Source organism: Phalacrocorax aristotelis, chromosome 6, assembly GCF_949628215.1.
Source record: "Phalacrocorax aristotelis chromosome 6, bGulAri2.1, whole genome shotgun sequence".
NCBI classification, from domain to species: domain Eukaryota; kingdom Metazoa; phylum Chordata; class Aves; order Suliformes; family Phalacrocoracidae; genus Phalacrocorax; species Phalacrocorax aristotelis.
This window is the reverse complement of record NC_134281.1, coordinates 21,598,539-21,619,829: the sequence shown is the minus strand read 5'-3', so window position 1 is coordinate 21,619,829 and position 21,291 is coordinate 21,598,539. Positions and strand designations below refer to the sequence as shown.

At 37.6% G+C, this 21,291-nt stretch overlaps 1 protein-coding gene across 5 annotated transcripts in view; it reads right to left on the bottom strand.

Annotated features, from left to right (window-relative positions):
- Nucleotides 1-9,126: 9,126 nt before the first annotated feature.
- The window catches only part of IARS1 (isoleucyl-tRNA synthetase 1), a 116,933-nt gene continuing 104,768 nt past the window's right edge, over nucleotides 9,127-21,291 (bottom strand). For all 5 annotated transcript variants that reach the window (XM_075096592.1, XM_075096590.1, XM_075096591.1 and 2 more), the window contains exons 31-34: nucleotides 20,224-20,349; nucleotides 14,923-15,066; nucleotides 13,705-13,857; nucleotides 9,127-9,294 (exon numbers count right to left, since the gene is read on the bottom strand). In XM_075096592.1, the coding sequence (XP_074952693.1) occupies nucleotides 9,212-9,294; nucleotides 13,705-13,857; nucleotides 14,923-15,066; nucleotides 20,224-20,349 (506 nt within the window). In that variant the 3' untranslated portion in view covers nucleotides 9,127-9,211. The remainder of the gene's footprint in view (nucleotides 9,295-13,704; nucleotides 13,858-14,922; nucleotides 15,067-20,223; nucleotides 20,350-21,291) is intronic.

The window sequence follows — 21,291 nt, the reverse complement described above, 5'->3', positions numbered from 1 at the left end:
TGAGCAACTGTGTGGGGCTGAGTTGCTGGCTAAACCACAACATTCAGTTTATCCATTTGTGAAGTAGAGACAATAGTTTAAGGAGTTGGAAAAAAATTTTTAGTTTGATATTTCTAAGAAGTTTCAAGGTCAGCAATTTAGATATTGTACTTGAGATGTAAAAAAAGTTATTTCATTAATTCAACTCTGCTCTGCTGAGAACTCCTGGACTAAGTTTCAGCCTCAGCTGTAAAAGGCATATCAGGTCTAGGTTTTCTTTAACAAGCTTTATCCAAAGAATGGGAGGGTGAAGGACGTTACACTGTTGGGGCTCAAAATGATAAACATAGATGAGCTGTGGGAAGTGATTTTTAATATCATTGTTATATTAAGAAAAATAGACTATCCAACAGAAAACCATAAATGACACTGACAGGTGCACTCCTGTCAGCAACCACAGTCCTCATCTCAAATCCTTACTAATTTGCTATTGAGTTTAAATCCCCAGAAGCTTCACTAATTAAACTTAAAAGTATTTTTATTTTGGTGTAAATATTCACTTTCCTTGATTAAATCTGTATGCCCACCTGTACACCCTTTTTGTTTGTACTCATTGTTGTATTGCATTATTATGGAACTCCTGATTTCCAAAGTAAAAACTTCTGGTCAAGTTATGTACGCCTGACCAACAGCTATAAAAATTCATTCTCCCAAATGCACCCTTGTATCATATTCTCTATTTTTGCCACCCCTGAACTAATCTAAAACTATAGAAAAGCTGCAATGTATTATCAGCCATTTAATCATGACATTAAGTCTATATGAAAGCTGAATTTAATGCACAACTCAACTGTCTGCTGATTAAATGAAACACCATACTGAAAGCAGACAGCAATTCTTCCAGATGTACATGGGCTTTCTGCTGAGCTCAAAAACCCCAGGGCGACACTTTTAACTCTCTTTGGAAAACCACCAACAGATAAACATTTGTCTGCTTCAGAAACTGCCTCTTCTTCCTCAGTATAATACTGAGGAATTGCGATGGCTCACCAGCGCTCTGGCAGTGCATCCTCCAAGAAGCTCTTCTATGTAACATCCCTTGACTTCCTTAAATGCAACAGCTGTTCAAACTAGCTGGTCTTCAGAGAACATTGGTACAGCAAAGAATGGCTGTGTTCTAATTTGAAACAATCTCTTACATCCTCTATGGTAGGCTTTGTCTCCCTCTAGTTTCATCATTACCTTTAATGGACAGCAGGGAAGTCTGAGTCTTGGTTGCAAGCTTTATGATGCTGAAATCAAAATCAAATAAGAGCAACTAAACTTTATGCAATAAAATTGTGCTCAGATGACTACTTCAGCTATTACTGACAGTAACTGATGCCCCCACTTTCACATTGTGATTCCATTGCGTCCTAAGTTCTGGCACTGAGGAGCAGTTCCTTTCTGAAACAACCAGTGTCATAGATAACCTTCCATTGCTGACATGCATGCTAAACATCTGCATTTTATAAATTAAATTAACACGTTTGTGTGAACAGAGATAAGGTACTGCTCTAAGAAGGTCTTTCCAACTTAGGTGATATATCCAACAAGGCTAGAAAAATGTCTGAACCAGTTCTAGAGTATTGTAGTAAGAGACCTCAGCAGGTAGAAAATTCTGTTTACTGTAGAGCTCTGCACTTTATTTAGACCCCCAAAATGGGATTAATTTGCCTTCTTTTGTTAAAATTACTGTAAGATTAAGATTTTCATATTACCCAAAAAAGAGAAGCCCCACTGTAACCATCGTCTTCTGATAATATCCAGTGTAATACAGGAAAATGCCGAGACCCATAACACAAAACCACCAGCTACAACTGAAAAATATTTTAACTGTGATTGTTTAGTCTGGAGGAGGCTGAGGGGAGACCTTATCTCACTCTACAACTGCTTGAAAGGAAGCTGTAGTAAGGTGAGTGTTGGTCTCTTCTCCCAAGTCACTAGTGACAGCACAAGAGGAAATGGCCTCAAGTTGCACAAAGGGAGGTTCAGATTGGATATCAGGAAACATTTCTTTACTGAAGGAGTGGTCAGGCATTGGAACAGGCTGCCCAGAGAGGTGGTGGAGTCACCATCCCTGGGGGTGTTCAAAAAAAACGGGTAGACGTGGCACCTTAGGGCATGGTTTAGGAGGGATGGTGGTGTTGGGAGGACAGTTGGACTTGATGATCTTAGAGGTCTTTTCCAACCTTAATGATTCTATGATTCTATGATTCTATGAAGAGGATGATACATTTTTTTCAGTGTATTTTTATTCCATGTAAAAATAGTTCTAAATTGACAACATTGTAGGTATATTACTACAAAGATGTACAAAACCAGTTTGATATTATTGCCCCATGTAAATATGTAAATTCCTTTGGCCTCTTGCAACTCAATGCTCTAAACCCATCTGCTTAAGGAGACAATCTTGCAATAAAGACTACATGTACTTTGTGTTTCTGTCCCCTTGTCTGCTATTTCCTTATATACAATTGCATTAAAATCTTTCACTTTGTTCCTACTTCATTACTTTCCTCTTCCCCTGCCACCCCACCCCCACCCATAATGGAAATTATTTAAGAGTAATTGCTTGCTGCTAGCAACTCCTGGGTCAGTTTCTCTATTTTTGACATCATATAACAAAGATTAATTTGGATTCAGGCTCTGAATGGCAGCTTTGGGAGTAACACAGTAGACAGAGACGATACTTTGCTACAGAGCTAAGCAGAAAGCAGGAGAAGACTCACAGGCTTCAAGTCAATGTATTAATTTCTAAAAATGTAAACCTACAAAATTATCAGCACATTTTTTCACCTTAAAAGTAATCATGGGTTTGGATTTTTTCCCCTTCAGTGACTTCACTGTTCATGTCACATATGCATGACGTATTTAATGAGTAAAGTCACTGTTTTCATTTAGCAACTCATGCACATCACAAAAGTAATCTGCAAGTAGGAATTAACTCAAGACAGACGGAGATCCAAGTCTTCAAAGAGACCCTTAAAGTTTAAAACGATAAATAAACATTATTGAACTGTCAGCTGCAAAATGCCTTTTTGGAAAACAGCAAAGTAATATGACTACCATTCTTAAGAACTTCGAAGTGTGTCGTGATGGGAAAAAAAAAATGTTAAGACTGGACCCCCTGTCAGTAGTCACCATGTCTGTGCCTCCCAGGTTCAGCACAGAGACAATTCCTGCTTCAGAAATGTAGCTTTGAGTCTAACAATCCCTTGCGTCCATACACAAGAAACTAGAATAGAAGGGCAGGAATGAAAAACCACTGTGCAGCCAGTTGCCAAAACAAGCTCAAAGTCAAAGAACAATGTTGCAACATGCAAACTCCCATCACAGAGAAACACGGCAAAGGGAAGCAATGCTTTGGTATCCTCAGTGTTTGGCTGTGCAACTTCAGGTTAGTACATTTCCTAAGAAATCTACCCTAATTATAGGCCTGGGCACTCACTATAAGACCAGCTGAAAACAATATTTCACACAATAATGGAGGTCAGCGCTAAATATTTGACAATTTTGTCAAACTAAGTTTTGCTAAGACTGCTGTCATTCTTCATGATGTGCCTTTTGTGTTTGTATTTTGTATTCGATGATATTAGAAAAATGTCATTTGGACACAGACCATTAAGTCTACATTTATATGACTCCTTTTGTGTAGATTTTTCCATTTTTTTGATGATTAATGTTACTGGTTCTTTTCTGTTTTCTTTGGGGGAAGGATGACATCTATCTGGATTATACAGTGGGTTTTGGCTAATGCACAGAAGTTATAAAAATGAAAGCATGGGTTCACAGGGCAGTGGTTGTACTGAGCCATGGAGAGGAAGAGATTCAATGCCTTCTGTGAAATTGAGATCAGAACTCCATATTGTAAAATGCAGAAAGTCTAGGACCAGACATAGATTAGAAAAAAATACTAATTTGGCAATGTTGACCATCAGTACACTTGAAACATCACAAATATAGATGTTCTGATACCATGCCATCATCAGTGATTATATCTTCACATAATCACTGTGTAGAAACTCCTGTGGCTGTCTCCCAGTTAATCTGCTTTGTTAGTTTTGAACTGTAAGTTTAAGCCACTGAGGGGAGGGCAAAGCAGCTGAGAAAAAAGGTCATTAAAAAAATAACACAGGAACCCAAGACATTTTTCTGTGCTAATTCATTTGGAGAATTAAGATCAAGAGTAAGCTCCTCCCAAGTCCACAAGACTAATGGTATCATCCAATGATGTGCAGTATAAGCTAAATGTGCCAGTTTGAGTTTGTCCTGTCCCTTGTCCTTTGGGGCAAGCAGCTGTCATGCACATATATAACCTGTGGGTTTTCTAATCGACTTTCTGTGCCTTTAATACAGTAATTTTCATTCCTCTAATAGAGCTGATCATTTAAGCTAGATGCTAGTTGTTTAATGTCAAGTGGATGACAGATTCTTGAAGGTACCCAAATATTGCCAGCAAATTCTACTTGCGCATCTGGCTTGTACATATAATAGCTGATAAACCACATACCAAATAGTCTACTATGTATAGTCAAATGCAGGTTTGACATTCACCTAAGCAACATTTGTGCTGGCATGCTTCTTTCAATGACATTAGAACATAGTGAAATACAAAAATCAAAGAGTGCAGTAAAAGCATTCAAGGTGCCATAGAGGTGTTCAGACATCAGAATGATGGACACATTATTAAAGACATCTGAATACAAAATATACCTTAGAACTAATGAACAGTTTATTTTCTTTTTTCCACAGTAATTTTCATAGATCAGCTAATGACAGGCTGAAATTTGTCAAGAATTTTCTGAAAATTCATTTTTTCCTTAGATGATAAAATAAATTTTAAAAATGGGTCAGAAAAGGCTTTGAGAGGTTTTCCAGTCTACCTGCAGCTCCAGAAAGAAAAATCTATGTCTAAGCTATTCCTTGGGGACCCTCTCAGAGCCTCTTCTTAAACCCATCCTTGATGAAAATCCTGTCACCTTCCTAGGCCACCCATTCCAGGGGCAGATTTTCCTTATCATCAGAAGGCTTTTCCTCATGTGTGGCCGAAAATTCCCATCCAATTTAACGGCAAGCCTCTTGAAAACTAGTTCTTTACTATTGTCTTTGCAATTACTATTTATTTACGGGGAAACTTATCACATCTCACCCTCAGCCTTCTCTGCTGTAGACTAAACATGCCAAATCTTTCAGTCCTTCCCCACAGATCATGTTTCCCAGACCTTATTCCCGCTTCTCCTCATTGGCTTCCCTCCAAACGGTCAACATCTTCCTCACAGCATGATTCCCGAAATTGGACACAGTGCTCCAGTAGAAGCCTTATCAGTACTTCACTGGAAAGATTACCTCATCATCTTACAGATAGTCTTGTTTATACAGCCCAGTGCTTGCTTTTTCTGGTACTTGTGTTGTTTGGCAAGAGTATGAAATTATTAGTTCTTGTTTAATTACTAATCCATTGCAGCTCCCTTTGCTGTAAAGCTCTTGGTTTCTAACAGCATAAGCCTATTTTTTTGCTTGTTCAGTTGACACATTAAGCAACATTGCTTTTTCATCTTACAAACATTCACTTATCTTCAGGAATGTTCAGGATCCTTCATCCTTAAGCAAGGGTGTCCATAAGCAAGATTTGCAGTATAAGCTTTCCTAAATTGTTTGCTATGCTGCTTCTGTTTTCCCCTCCTGTCACTTGCAATGCCTGGCAAATGGAATCTATAAGCAATGTAAGCCCCAAAGATCCCATAATCACACAACACGTGCTCTACCTCTGAGTTTGGTAGTCTTCACCATTGCAAAATTGCTGACTTAGGAAATTTGTCCTTCAGATATACTACAAATGATACTCCGTGGAAGTACTTTATGCACAGCTGTCCAGCTGTCATCCTTGATCAAACACAGCAGACATTAAGTGCCAGGGTGCATTTTGCTTATTTAGGAGATACCCACTGCAGTGTTTTGAACACTAAAGAAAATCGGAACAAACTGCAAAATTAGGATAATATATACAGAACTCCCTTGTTTCTGACCCAAGAAGGTCTTAATAAAAAAAAATCTTTACATATATTTAGGGACAATTTTATTCTAATTGCATCTACAAGGAATTTTAGAAGTCTTCTGAGGAGCTTTGTGACCCCTAATTAGAACTTTGGCCAGACACAGACTGGAAATTAACTGAAATACCCAGGCACCCTGAAATAGGAACACCCCCCCCCACCCCCCCTTACGTAAAAGCTATAATTATATTGGTTACATAAACGTTTTAACTGCAGAAAATATAGGTAATTGAAGGCACACCCTCCCCCCAACCCCAGCTAACCACCACTCACAGCACAGCAAGAGTAAAATTAACTCAGCAAATAACATTCATACTGTAAAGCTGTTACCGTGCATGGATGATACCGTGCTGCTTGCTCTTTTGTTCCATCTTTGAAAGAAAGATGCTAAAGGAAACCATTTGAGACTATTTTGAAGTTCACCTTCTGTTGCACAGCTGCATACATTATTTTTTCAATCTGTTTAATCAGTGTCAAGTCTATCCCATAAGAAATCAGATAAAGAGCAAAAAAAAAAAAAATACTTGACATACTGAAAAATTGCTTTGTGCTTAACCAGAAATGGCAAGGATGCCCAGACTCCACCTTTGCTGAAAGAAAAACGGAGGCATTCCAAGTTGCAAAAAGGCCATACAGCTGATCGGCTGCTATTCAACTTCCAACGGGATGAGGAGAAACTAATTTTTTTTTTCACTCCTTAAAACCATTATTTTCTCTGGAAGGAAGTTACTTGCAGAAGGATACCAATAGCCACTACTTTTTTACTGCATGAAAGCAAAACAGAAATGCAAGTTTTTGTCTGTTGTACATGCAACAAAAAAAGGAAATAAAATGACTATGGTATATAACTAGCCTGACCCACCACTACATTGACTTATTCTGAGGGAAGATGGAAACTAGACTGACAGGGAACAAACAGCCCTGTTGCTATACTGTCCACACAGCTTTGCTGGTCTATCTCAGCTAAGCCTGACATGGATGTCATCCTGTCACCAGTCACATTCAATGCAGGCCCTTTTGCTAAAGATGCTGTCAAGGGTGCCAGTTAGGATCAGCTAGTGAATTCCTACCTGGCAGAAATGAGAGGGCGAGCACACTGAGCTTCAAACTTTCAGCCCAAACCAGCCTCTACAGATTCAAGCGGGTGTTTTTGAGACAAGGAAAGAAAGGGGGGGGAGACGGGACACGGAATACAGCTCTGTGTGTGTGTAAGGATGTGGATTTCTGGATACAGCTATAACAACAGATCTATTTTGTATCAGTGCCTACAGCTCCCTGACTGCAAAACACTGTTTCAGCAGAGTCCAACACCTGTAGACCACTGGATGCTGCACACATTTCAATGAGTTCAAAACAGAGTGTGCTGTATTGCTATCAGGTGAAAGGCAACAGCAGAAGGTCAGCAGACTACATCAGTATTCAAGGATACAAACTCCTACAGAGCTTAATTAATGGTGTAACACACTGTCTGTGAGTGCCTAGGTAGTGCTTTTCTCAGAGACAATAGAGGTCCAGGATCTAATCTGTATAACAAGCTATTTAAGAGGGAAGCTAATTGAAGTATATAAGTCCTGAAAAGTATCACATCAAGTCAAGATACTATTTTTAGCCAAACCTAGATGGGGTGATACAAGTGCATTAGGAAATGTCAGTAAGAAAGTTAGTAGGAAACTTTCCGCACTTCAAGACCCCATGAGACAAAATCTTTCAACCAATGATTAGATATTATCCAGGATAATAATAATAAAAAAGAACACTAAAAATGGATGTGGAAAAGGAAGGTAGAAAAAGCACAAGTTTACCCAAATGGGTCACAACATGTTCCTACCATTCACTGTCAGTACGCTTTAGAGATAAGAGATCATAGCCAACTAACAATTCTGCAGTGGTATATATAAGCTGAATGCCAGGGACTTGCTTTACTTCAAACAAGTCCTTACAATTTCAGTATGGTCCACTAGAGCACAGTAGTTACACAGAACATTTTATAGTTATTCCCACTACCATAGTGTTATCACGAAAAAAGCTTTGGTTTATATTCATAGTTTAAAGACGAAAAACAGAGCAATGGAAAAACATGCTAAGCACGACTTTGTTATTCTTACAAAGCGTTACTCTCTTAATGCTCGTTTGCTGTGTACGTAATCTTGTTCTCGGGAAGCTAATAAAGGCACAGCAGCAAAGGCAGCTGCATGCACATTCTCACGTTCAGTATGCTGGGCAATAACAAGTTTCAACACTGATTAATACCACTCTTGAAATGCAGTGAAACTTAAGGGTGCTTAAGTTTCTAGTTTAAGTTAACGAGCCAAAAACCATCCTCAAACTGAAAATGGTTGCACCTTTTTTTCACTTGCCTACAGATATACAAGTTAACACTAAAACATTTGGCAAGTTGCATTGACTATTATAAAAACTAAAAACCCAACACTGATTTCAATCCAAAACTGCTTGTAAATCTGAAGCCTTCCCCAAAAACCTTAACCAAACAAAATCCCCAAAACCTGACGGTATCACAAACCACACAGACATTAGCATTCAGTATGAACATTTTCAGATTTTGAGTTTCTCTAGGTTTTCCTGATCTATACAGTGTACCTAAGCATTACCATCTTTAGAAAATGTAAGGAAGCAAAGTACTCTGAACGCAGGGAAACAAGAGTTTGGAGATGAAGCAAATTTATTCTTCCAAGTGTTGAATAAAGTTAGGGAGTATTTTAAACCAACAGCCACACACTATTGTAACATGGTATACATATCATAGAGCCTTGTAGGTAACCACAGTTTAGAAAATCAAAGATGCCCCCTGCATAAAGGACAGGCAGAGAACAGCATCACTGAGGTACTAGTCCCATTTCTTTCAGGCATATTACTGCATAGATATCCAAGGCTAAGGAGTTCTGACATTCTTCTGAACAGCCTTTACAGTATAAGGTAACATAATGAAAATATGTTGAATCTGAAACCAAACAGCAGCACAGTAGACATGCACTGGTATAAAACATCCTGTGTGCGATTTGAGATGTTAGAAGTACCATACACAACTCAGATGTTCATCTAAAAGCATACAACTTTAATTTGACTTCATTTTGGGAGGCGAAAAAGTCTACATGGTCTTATTCATAAAAATGGAATTCTCAACATTCAGCTGTGGTAGGTATAACGTGAACATACACAGTCTTCATGTTCAGGTTCTTCATGGATATGTCCTTTGTGATCTCTGAACCAAAGGAGAAAAAAAAAAGAAAAAAAAAAAGAGAGAAACAGAACAAAATTATTGCTCTCGCTTAGAAGTAAAACTAATTTTTTTCCCCCCTTTATTCAGACAGTTCTACTGGTTCAAGCAAAACAGGACTTGGACAGAAACTTGCAGCTCAGAATTCCTGTTAAAGCCCGGAGCATTAAAGGAAGGGTCACCACATGTCAGGATTGCCACTGCAGGAGCTGAAGATACTGTTCTAGGTTACAAAGTGGAAGTTTTTGAAAGCCTATGTCAGCCCACAGCTTCCAGCTTCACATCCACACAGAATAATTCCTAGTTCAGAAAATTATTTTATAATGCAATCAAGTCAATATTAACAATTCAACACAATGCGCTGAAAACCAGAGTCCCTTATTAACATTACTTAAGGATGGCCACACAGAGCTCCATCTCCTCTAGGACCCCATCACTGACAGAAGACAAAACACAGGACATGAAGGAGTACAAGAATAAGAACACACATACATTAAACTTGAGTTCTATATGTAAAACAAGGATTGTAGTAGTGTCTGCTGAAAAAACAATGTTGCAATCTTGTCCCGTATGTCTAAAGAATTTCATACCATACCAGATCAATTCCTTAAGTCTTTTCATAGCTATATGGACATAGTTTGGGACAGTAATAGGATGAAGTCTCAACAACAAACCTCTTTTAAGGATATAGTGTATTTCCAACAGGCTGATTTGGGGTTATAATTATTTATGAAACACAAACACAGAGTAATTGTACTTTGGGGCTACAGAAAAAGTCACCTGCGAAGTTGGTAGGAGCTGGAAATCTCACTGTTCTTGCCACCTTACGGAGCATTTTTCCAGAGAAGTTAGATGCTTGCTAGCTCAATACTTCCAGCACCTGTCAGCTGTAGCAAACTACGCCAATAACAGAGCGGATTGTTTTGAATACTGGGAGGTACAACTTTGGAACAAAAGTAATCTGAATACCAAATACACCAGAGGTCTCTATCAAGAAACTTCAAAATGGCAAAAAACTAAGTGGTAACTCAAATACATCCACTGAAACCAAAGCAAAAGCACACTAGAATCCCTATAGACAACAGAAGCAAATAAAAGATAATTTTAAATTTTGGCACTACTCTTAGCCCAAATGACAGATAAATACATTCAGAACAGCTGGGTGTTTTTTCAGTAGAAACAATTTTGTAGTGTACTGCACTGTCACAGGACTGATGTCCGATATTCATGCTGCTCTAACCTGGGCTCATCTCCAGCTGACAGTGACCAAGGGCACTGCGTGTGTGTGGGGGGGAGGCAAGTCTGCGAAGTGCATCCATGGAGACAATGCAAAAGCAGTTTGGTAACATGATGGCCAAGTGAAAACTGATTCTAGAAATGGCAGAAAGGAGTTTTGGTTCCATGTTACAGTACACACACTCCTTCTAACATTTTTCAAAGAAAGATGGGGGCCTTAATATTTCATTTTTAGACTGAGATGTAGTCTGCATCAAAGTTTAAAAGCCATCTATTAGTTAAAGAATTAAGAAGCCCATATGGATCACGAAGGTACTCTTTTTAAGGCGTTCTCTTCCAGTGTAATGTTCTGATTTAAGCAGCTGAATACCCATTTATAGAACGACAAGAGTGGTGGTATAATCCGATCCAGCAATTAGGGCTTTATGCCCTCATTGACCTTCCTTCCCTCCCCATGAAAATGTTACATCAGTATGTAAAAAAGTTACTTTTGACTGCAGAAGCAGCCAAACAAACTAGGAACTTGGTCTCAAAGTCTTTTTTTAAATTACTTATTTTTAAAATCCTGAAAAAATTAGGAACTATTTTCAGCAATATTTAACACAATAATTGCTTTTAGAAATTGGACACTTGATTTGTCAACAAAACATAAGGACATCCTCCTTTCTCTGCCAATTCCTCCAAGGGAAGGCTTTGAAGTTAGCACATGAAAAAGTATTGCCTTCTTCATGAACGTGTCTCTGAATCAGCTACCTGTAACACATGTTTCAATCTCACAAATAAGCAACACTCACCACTTTGACATTTATTTACAGAATGTTTTTCCAATATTCCAAAAGGACGGTGAAAACCACATTTGTTTCTGAAAAGCTGGCAAGCTTTTGTGCAATAGACGGCAGATGCCCAACTGCCTGTACCTGATAAAAATAATATTTTCAAAGCGGATAACTCCTTTTCTACCAAGTGTTTTTCTTTTTATAAAACAGACATCAACCTTCCAATTCATGGGTTATTTTCATCAAACACTTCAAATGGTTAACAGCAGATAATTTGTTATTTTTAGTCTAAACCATAAAAAGAGCTACTCAAGAGAGTGAACTTTTTTCTTTTGAAGGTAGGACCTTGAAATACATTGATGAAAAGATAAATAAGGGATTACAAAGTTGCAATAATACACATAACCACATAATTGAACTAATGTTTTCCAGAGGCATCAAAATATTTGTTTTATATGCAGCACTTTATATAAGATGTCTGAAGATAAAGTATGACGATTCCAGTGTTCACACTGTAAAAAAACCTGTTATTAAAAAAGCTGCGTGGTGAGAATTAAATCTGAGATAGCAGAAGCATAGCTGTACAGCATAAGCACGTGTTAGCTACATATGACCAAGTTTTTTATGTTCTGAGTCTCAAAAAGACCAAATCAGTTGTTTTAGCCTTTGAAGAGTTATCAAATCTGTTCTTTCACATCATCATGAATTATCACTCTATAAACTTTAAAGTTGAAATAGTTCTGGAGAATTCATACTACAAATACGTTATAGTGATTTCTTTAGGTAAGGCATTTTTAAAAAGCCTTACTGAAATTGAGATGGGTACCCATCTCGGTTGAGAATTAGGACTTAAAGGCTATACATTTTCCTGGTTTGTCAGTTATTTCCCTCTTTCAAAGCTGAAAAGTTTCTACAAGAGTTATTTTAGTATCTTAAGACATACGCTGCTGTGAACCCTTCTGCCCTGTAGCAATGATAGAAACCAAAAAGAAATACACATAACATCAGTTGCTCCTGAATGGCTAAATTCCTAGTCAGCAAGGTTTCGCACATAAATGCATTTTTGCTTATGTAGATGAAGTGTGGTTGATATACTTGGTTCTTACACCTTGTGCTGTTTCTAAACACTACAGCCTCCAGTTCTCTATGTTTGTTACCAGCATTTAGCACATTACTTCTAGCATTAGCTCTAACTATCACTAGAAAGTCTAATCAACATTTGAGATCCATTTTACTTACAAAAATGGCTTTTGAACAGAGTTCAGGTCAACATGAAATTAAAAAACAAAAACACAACAAAACCCCAAAAATCCACAACCGAAGAACCCCCATCTTCCTTGTTCTGGTTCTAATCTATCCTACATGAATCCCTCTAGCCCAGGTGGATAGCTATGCGATGCTGGTTCTAGCCAGCTACACTAGAGAGCCACAATCCTCCTCCCCTCATCAGCTGACAGGCACCTCCTGAGAAAATTCACCCCATCCCAGGATTAGACACCTAGTTTAAACAAGATGTCTAACTTCTGGACAGGCAACCTAACATGTGGTGAGTTAAGGTTACGGGTCCGGTATCCTTCCCAAACTGGAGACAGCATCCTTTATATGTCATTATATTCGAAGAGTTGGATTTTTCTGAATACATAGAAGTATCTGGGGTTTTTTACCACACAGTTTTTGATCCATTCTTCCTGTCAAATAAAGTCCCAAATCTTTCTCAGGTCCAACTTTTTAGCACTGGGCGTGGCTACATCTCTAGCCTTATCTTCCTCATGAATCATAAATTTTTGCTTCTAAGACTCACCATCTGTCTGTGGTTTTTGAAGATTTTTAACATTTCAGATAGGCGACTATGTGATGAAGTTTCTTCCTTTTCAGGTATTCTGAATGAATTGCAGCTGCCTAGTCTGACCTACTCACAAAACTCTAAAATAGATCCAATACTCTTTTCCACCCACTCTCATTCTCCAAAAGGAAGGAAAAAAAATATCTGCAACAATATGAATGTTACAGGAACAATTTGAACAGGTTCTTAAAATATTCACACTTCTCACTAACTCACTTCTAGGAGGAGATTCGCTCTCTGCATAGTTACAGCAGCATGTAACTACCCCTTACATTGCTGACTGACCTTTCTATTTCAAAAGGAAGAAACTTCTACAGACCTTGTCTTGGCCATTTCATGAAGGGAATGCATTAGAACTTTGAATTTCTAAATATATATGTGCACTTAAAGGATTTTATTATTACTGGGCAAAATTAGAAACCAATGCATAAATAAGTAGTGTGCATTTAGTAATTAAACTAGATCTCAGGCTATGTTAGTTGCTCCTCAACAAAAACTCCCAGGTATCCTTGGACAAGCAAACCAAAAGTCTGCGCTTACCCTGAGTTTGCGCTTCATCCAGGAACAATTTTAGCCTCCTGCTTCTGAGCCCGAAAACTTTTGCTGTTTCATGTAGAAGACTGTGGTACGTTAATCCATTCTGACCAACAGGGTTTTCCATGAGAAGAGTTCCCACCATTCCTCTCTGACATTCTGAACAAGATAAACACAGCTGAATCACTACTGGTGAGGAATAATCTACCTCATTTATCTTGGGAAATTGTAATTTAGGATTTCTTCTTCCATTTCATCTCTATTTCTTCACAGTGCTGAGTAATTACCAGTACCAACCTACTTACAGATATTCACTAAATGAGTTCAGGAATTATAGAATCAGAAGGATAAGTAATTATTAACAGCTTGACAAACAAAAGAAAACCTTGCAGAATTCTTTACATGGGTCAATGGGATAACCCGGAGACTGGGGATCATTAAATACTTCAAGACGACACACAAACCGCTAAGAACTACAGAAGCTCATGGAGCACCTCCTGACAATCAAATCCCCAGCTAAAAATGCATTTTAGGCCCAAGTAGGTTCCCCCAGTAGTGTCAATAAGATTCCACTTGGACAGTCCAGTAAGGACTCATACCGGGGTAGAGACTAAGAGCAAGTGACTAACAACATAGCTATTCCAACATGACATTTCAGAGTAGAAGTTACAAGATTAGCAGCTGTGGAACAGAATTGCATACTATCTTTATGAAGATACACACACATATATGTATAATATCTATTATTTATACGGTGTATAGATATAGTATACAAATACTAGTTATTACATATTTATACTCCAGATCAGGACAATAATACAATTCATTTGGCTTTTAAATAGCACTAAGAAGTGTTTCACAGGCTGTTTACAATGTCTTGGTAAAGAGCAGGCTCCTCCTTCATTTTTGGTCAGCTTTAGACTCAGCCTTTTAAAATAAGCTGCACAGGTGAGCTGATGGTCACAAATAGCAGAACAATGCTGAAGGGCTCATGTTTAAATGCGGTCTCTTATCTCAAAACTGGCTCCTTTTATGAAAAGTGGGAGAAAAGCTAAATATAAACACTGTATTTATTAGAAAGCAAATACTAGGAAAAAATAAACAACAATCATCATCTGCCAATGAAAACATATGTACTTAACTTCATCAGTAAGCAATAGTGTCCAAAGCTTATATCACAAAAAGCTCAGCCTATAAATGAGGAGAGATCGGTATCCTACATACCTTGCGGTTTTGCATTCACTAACTGCAAATTGATGTACTGGCAGAGCAGAGCATTGGGAGAGTTGATCAGAGCAGGTGGTGACCCTGTTGTCACATGTAGAGTCTTTCCGCTGAGACTAAGTAAGTCAGTTTTGTTTATCAGTTCTGAAAAATAAACTAGAGCAGTCAGGCCATTACAGAAGCCACAGTCCAGTTCTGGTTCGATTAATTAGCTGACAATGAGTCTTTAACTACTGATTCCACTGTAGAAGTGTTTCCCATTTTGAAAAATGGAATTTGTGCAGTATTTGGTTTTCTTAACAACACATAGTCCTTTGTCTGCTGTGGAAATTAGCACCTATATAACATTTCTCATGCACATAAATATACAACATGATTACTTCCGCAATAAATAGTAAATAATTCAAAACAAGCAAGTAATTATTCACTTAAGCCAACTATTTCTACCTCATTAAATTAAGACCTATGATCTTTGCCTGTACCCTGACTTCCCTAGCTGAGGCAGCACTGGATACGCATTACTATGCAACATCAGGGTATTTCCCTCATTAAACTCTAGATGACAGTAGATCTAAAAACCAATGGCTGGGTAGCTCATGAATGTGTCTTCTGCATTAATAGTTGTGTTTAATGAATCAGCAGATCATTCCAGCCACACATATTTAGAAAATGATGGGAGATCAGACCCAAAATAGGACCCACATCTCAAAAGATTTTCAAGGCAATACCAGCACCCTGAAAGCACTCAGATGAGAAGCTAATGAAGTTTCTGCAATAGAAGTGAAGGGCTGCATTCTGTGCTACCTACATGAACCTGTCTGTCAGAGAGGTAAAAAAAAAGCTGCTGATAGCCACAACATTAGAGGTACAGAGAAATAACATCACTATCTGCTACAAAGCTTTTGCAGCTACAAGAGAACTCCCAAGACCAAATCCAGGAAGAATTTATAAATTTGATTTCTTGTAAGAATTGTGCACTGCCTGTACATACGGACCAGGCACATCTGTCATCTCTTTCCAACAGGTTTTCATTCCATATCAACCCTACTCGCATGTCAGGGAGGTTAAGCTTTACAAAGCTTATTTTCCATTAGTTCATCTGAATGAATTTCAAAGGGGCAGAAGTGGCACTCCCTTTTCCAAAGATGTTTGTAAACTTAAAAGTAAATAAATTAAAAAAACCCAAACCCGAAAAAAACCCCAAACTCCAAACTCAAACAAACTCAAAACCAACCCAAACCATTCAAAAAGCAAAAAATCCCCCACCAAAGCCCAAAACAAAACAAAAAACCCAACCCCAAACCCCACAAACGGTTAAAAAGTAATCACAGGCTACAAGCTCTCAAAATGTCGCCAACTGCCACAAAGCAAAGCAAATGCACTGTGGAAGGCTTATGAGACCATCCTAAGGAAGGATGAAGACCTCAGACTACATATAAGATTCTAAAAAGCTATCTTTTAAAAATAAACTTTTCATATTTATAAAAATATATTTCTATCTTTAATAACAACACTTACAAAATTTATAAAAATTAAAATCAATGAAACTAGAAAAACAATAAAAATAATTTTTATATATATTTAAAAACTTTAAAGAAAAAGGCTAAACTTCATTGCTGCTTCTAAAATTCAGTTTACAAGAACTCAGATTTTACAGTGATGGTGGCCATCTATCAGCTACCCACATACTTTATATGTTTGGTATGTTCGAAGTGCAAGGCACATACTCAAGCACAGAAGGGGGCTTTGCTTTTGCTTTAACGTACAGAAAAGCAAGAAAAACACTAAATTAACAAGTGGAGAGGAATTAACAAGATTTCATCATACAGAAAAGGGGTCAGCAGCAGGTTCTTCCCAGCGGAACCCTAAAGCATCATTGCTGGCCATTGACATATAATTCATGGGTCATGGCTAGGAGGCAGAGTGCTTTACAGGGGAAGAAACTCACTGCTCAGAGAACTTCGAGTTTGACATTACCCAGCTGCCAGGCTCTGCACAGGGAAACAGGCCATGAGCTACAGTAATGGTGATTTGTGTATTTAACAAACCTAGCATTTTGCATTACAGGACCAGAGCTTATATACAGTGCTGTCAATGGAGTCAGTTCATATAACCCTCTAATAAGAGCAAGAAAAAGAAGTGGACCATTTTTCATATATAACAATACACTGGAAAATAAGCAGATATTACAAGTGCTCATCAATATTAAAATATCTTTTAAGTCATTTCTTCCTGCAGCTGAGATTTAAGTGGTAATGCTCCCCTAAGGTGCCTTACAGCCTCATGGCCTTTTAAAAATTAAAGATTAAAAAAACAAAATCTCTGTACTCTTGTTCAGAAAACAGTGCTAAGAATAGAATTAAAAACAAATTAGCTATCTGAAAGATGAAATAAGGCATGGACTAAGAAGTTTGTAGAGGGATTTTTGCCTCACCTTCCCTCCCCCTCGCTTTTTAAGCCCTACATGATTTATAGCTTCATTTATTCCCATAAAGACAAACAAAGTGATATTTTTTTAAATAGGTCTTTTTGAAAATGGGCTACTTCTAGGAAAGCCAACTGCAAGTCAAAAACCATTCCCAATAAGTTTACAAATTTTTCAGCTTTTCAGCAATCTAGAGCAAAAAGAAAGTCAGTTTTTTTACCATCTGACTTGAGTGCAGCCTCTTTCTTTTACATGATTAATTTTTTTTAATGTAAAAAGAGACAAAATCTGTTCTCAGTTTCTGACGGTCATCACAAATCCCAGAGCTTTGCTCAGTGTTTCTGCAGTTACTCAAAATGCATCGATACACTGTTGGGGAAGAAATGTTTATCCCATTATTTCAATGCTGCACTGAAAAACAGGGACATGACATTTTAGCCTGCCTTAGTACAAGAACTGCCCAATTTTGTGCCATTATGCAACCCTAAGTAAATCTTCATTGCAATTAGAAAACAAGATAATAAATTACTGGAAGTGGACAGCCTTAAAAAACACAGGAAGGAAAATAAGGAGCCAGAAATACGGTTTTACTCGGTCACAATTTTGTTAACACACATGGGAACAATTCAGCAACAATTTGTCCAGAGTGTGCAACCTTTCTTTGCAATTTCTCTCAGGTGAAGTGCCTGATACCAACCCCCTGCCTCACCTAAACAGACCCCAGAATCACCATTAGGCCTCACCTAACGTTGCTTTACCTGCCCAACCTTCACACAGGTAAAGGGATTGTATCCAAACCAAATATCAAGAATTTGGGTCTATTCTCCAACATTTTAAAGAGGTGTTTTCTTTGTATATCCCTTCAACCCCAACTCCTCAGGAAGCCATATCTTCTGCTGATCAATACTTATTCGACGTCTCTACTAAAGTGCAACAAAAGTGAATTTGATAATCTAATAAGGGAATTTTCATGTTGTTAACAAGCGGGCAGGGAAGAAACCTGCTCTGCCCAGACCACTTACAAAGAGTGAAAGAAGAAATCAGCACGCCAAGATGGGAAATCCCAGAATAATATCTACACAGCAAAAGCAACGTTGAAAGGAGAGAAATAAGGCCTTTGTTACTACTGTAGGAAAGAACCTTTGAGGGAGAGAGAAGGTTTAGATTTTCTTTACCACTTCCTTTAGGAATTCAGCATTAGTAGATCGATGCCGTATCCTTTTGTCCTGTTAGTGGCAGAAAAGAGTCAAACTGCTTATAATCTTAATGAGATGAGAGTTTACCAACACTTCTTGGCCTTTTGCAGGTCATCTCTTAATAATTGTACTGAATGAATTGTAATAATTATATAGTAATGAATTGTACTAGTACATACCCACCTCTGTTGACACATACCACACTACTATGAAGCGTATCACTAATATTTGGAAAATTATTTAAATGAAAACTATTACCCCCTTTAAAACATAACTGAAACTTGAGGAAGATACTGAGGGATCCAGAATTTCCTGTAAATCATCTATAAATGAAAGCAGAGAATAATCATTTTGTATGATAGAACTATTCAGTTCAGCCAAGCACAACTTGGAAAAAGGTTTTATCACAGTAAGGGAAGTGCATTACATCCGATATGAAAAACCGAAAAACGTTCTTCTAGAAATACTTTCAGGAAAAGACGGTAACAGCGACATTACAGACTCAAGTAAGACTAGTCCCCTTCTGACATCCCAGGTAGACAGAAACCGCTGATCCTCAGCAGTCCTGTGGTCACCCCAAAACAACCTTCCACAACAGCCAATTAAAGTATCTCCCTCTTATATGTTGCTTCAGTAATATTTCTGTGAAAACACACTAGCAGAAGTTTCTGTAGCTGGCCAAATACAGTTCCTGCAGTATTTTATCATTTCTGTGTCACTCATTTTAGACTTAATATAAATGGTGTGGAAACAGACAAAGTTTGAACTTCAGGATGTACCTGTAAATGACCGTAAGAACATACAAAGAGCTTACTATTACTGGTCAAACATCTCTAAAGTCATATCACAGCACAGACACTACAAGTACTCTACTTTCTCTATTCACCCACTAAAGTGTTTGGCTACTAGTGCAACCTCGTTCTCAGTGTGCTGATTTTTAAGTTGTAACTTTTCCTGATGTACTGACATATTATACATAATGTAATAATAAAACATCGTCTTTATCTCAGAAGAGAGAATGCCAGTTTGCTGGTAGGGTCTCATAGTCACTGATTGTAACATATTTCATCATGTTTTTCTTCTGTCTCAGCTATATTACCTTTGTAATGAACAGAACTATTATATAGCCAGTAACTCTATATATAATCCATAGACAGTATTTTACATTCTCATGCCTTAACAGAACCCAAGTTCAAGCTACAAAAATATCCCACAGATTTTTCTAAAAGGAAGAAATGTAGAGATCCTCAACTTTCTCTAGGGTGAAAAAGCAATATTTTTTTCCTCTACAGACCACAGTTTGCATTTGATTTAAGTTCTCACCCTGTCTACTGAGGCATTAAGGAAAAAAAAGCATGCAAATGATGATGGCAGCTTGCCATCAATATATAGCATTGCCTGGACCTGATGGAAACACTTACTGAAATAAATCAGATTTTGCCCTGATGAGAACTGCAATGGAAATAAGAGAACAGAATAGATGAGCATCATTTAGCAGCAGCTTTTGGAAGTATTTTGATGTGACTATAAACATAGTCTTATATGCTAAGGACTACAAAATAGAATATTTCCTTATGCACTTTCTTATCAATTTTGTATAAGTATGGAAAAATTATACAGTAAATAACTCCTAGCTGCTGCTAGAAAGACTTTCAATTTTCCTTGTCATACTCCATTTACCTGTTTTTCCATTAAAAACCATCAGTTTTAAATTTTTAAGACCAAAAATGCAGGAGACAGCATCTACAAGTCCAGTGAAGGTCAAGGTATTATCTCCTTTTGGATTTTCCAGCAGCAACACACCATCTAAAACCAAAGTTAAGAAATAAAAAGGCAGTTGGAAGCAACATCCAGTTTTCCATTATTTCCTAATGACTTCAAGTTTCTAAGCTGAGATCAAACTGGCAACATTGCATCTTCCAGAAATTTTTTTAGTAAGAAAGGGAAAGAGGAAAGAAAACAGGGAAACCAACTCAAGTGTACTTCAGATTTAGAGCATGGAAGCTAAATTTGGTTTTATTAGCAAAGCAGTCAAATTTTTATGCCACCGAAATAAAATCCAGTATTTTATTGATTAAAAACTGACAGACTGTGTACCCCCCCGAGATGTTCACCAGCTGATATAGTTATGTCCATCATTATTCAGTAAGTAGCTTTGTAACCACGTTAAGCAAAGCACACTTACTTTGATACACAAACTGTAAACACATCAGAAAAAAAATTCCAGAGAGTGTACTTAGTTTTGTCTCCTTTTGATACAAAACTCAACCTTGTAATGCTTTTAACAATCTCACTGCACTCATCTTTTTATTATAGTTAAGACATAGTTATTATATTCTCTAGTTTAAGTATTCGTTTCAGCTCTATACTTAATATCAAAGTCTTTCAATAACAGTACCTCCTCCACAGAAAGGCATCACCTACATTTACAGTACTATATCAGGAACTGAAAACCCTTGTAGTATGCACTCTGAGCACAGGGGAATGTACAAGCACAAATATAGAGTGCATACACCTCCATATAGATATTCTCATACAAGCCCTTCTGTGGGATATAAATAATTCATGTGCACACCTGCATATTTACTTCAGGTCCACCTCAGAAGACATCATGGACAGCATGTGGTTTTGCTTTTAATAAACTTACTTTCAAGAAGTATTTAAAGCTACTACTGGAAGGGGGTTTGCACCATCTTTCAAACAAGTTCATGGATCCAACATTCATCACACTGTTTTCCAAAAAATCAT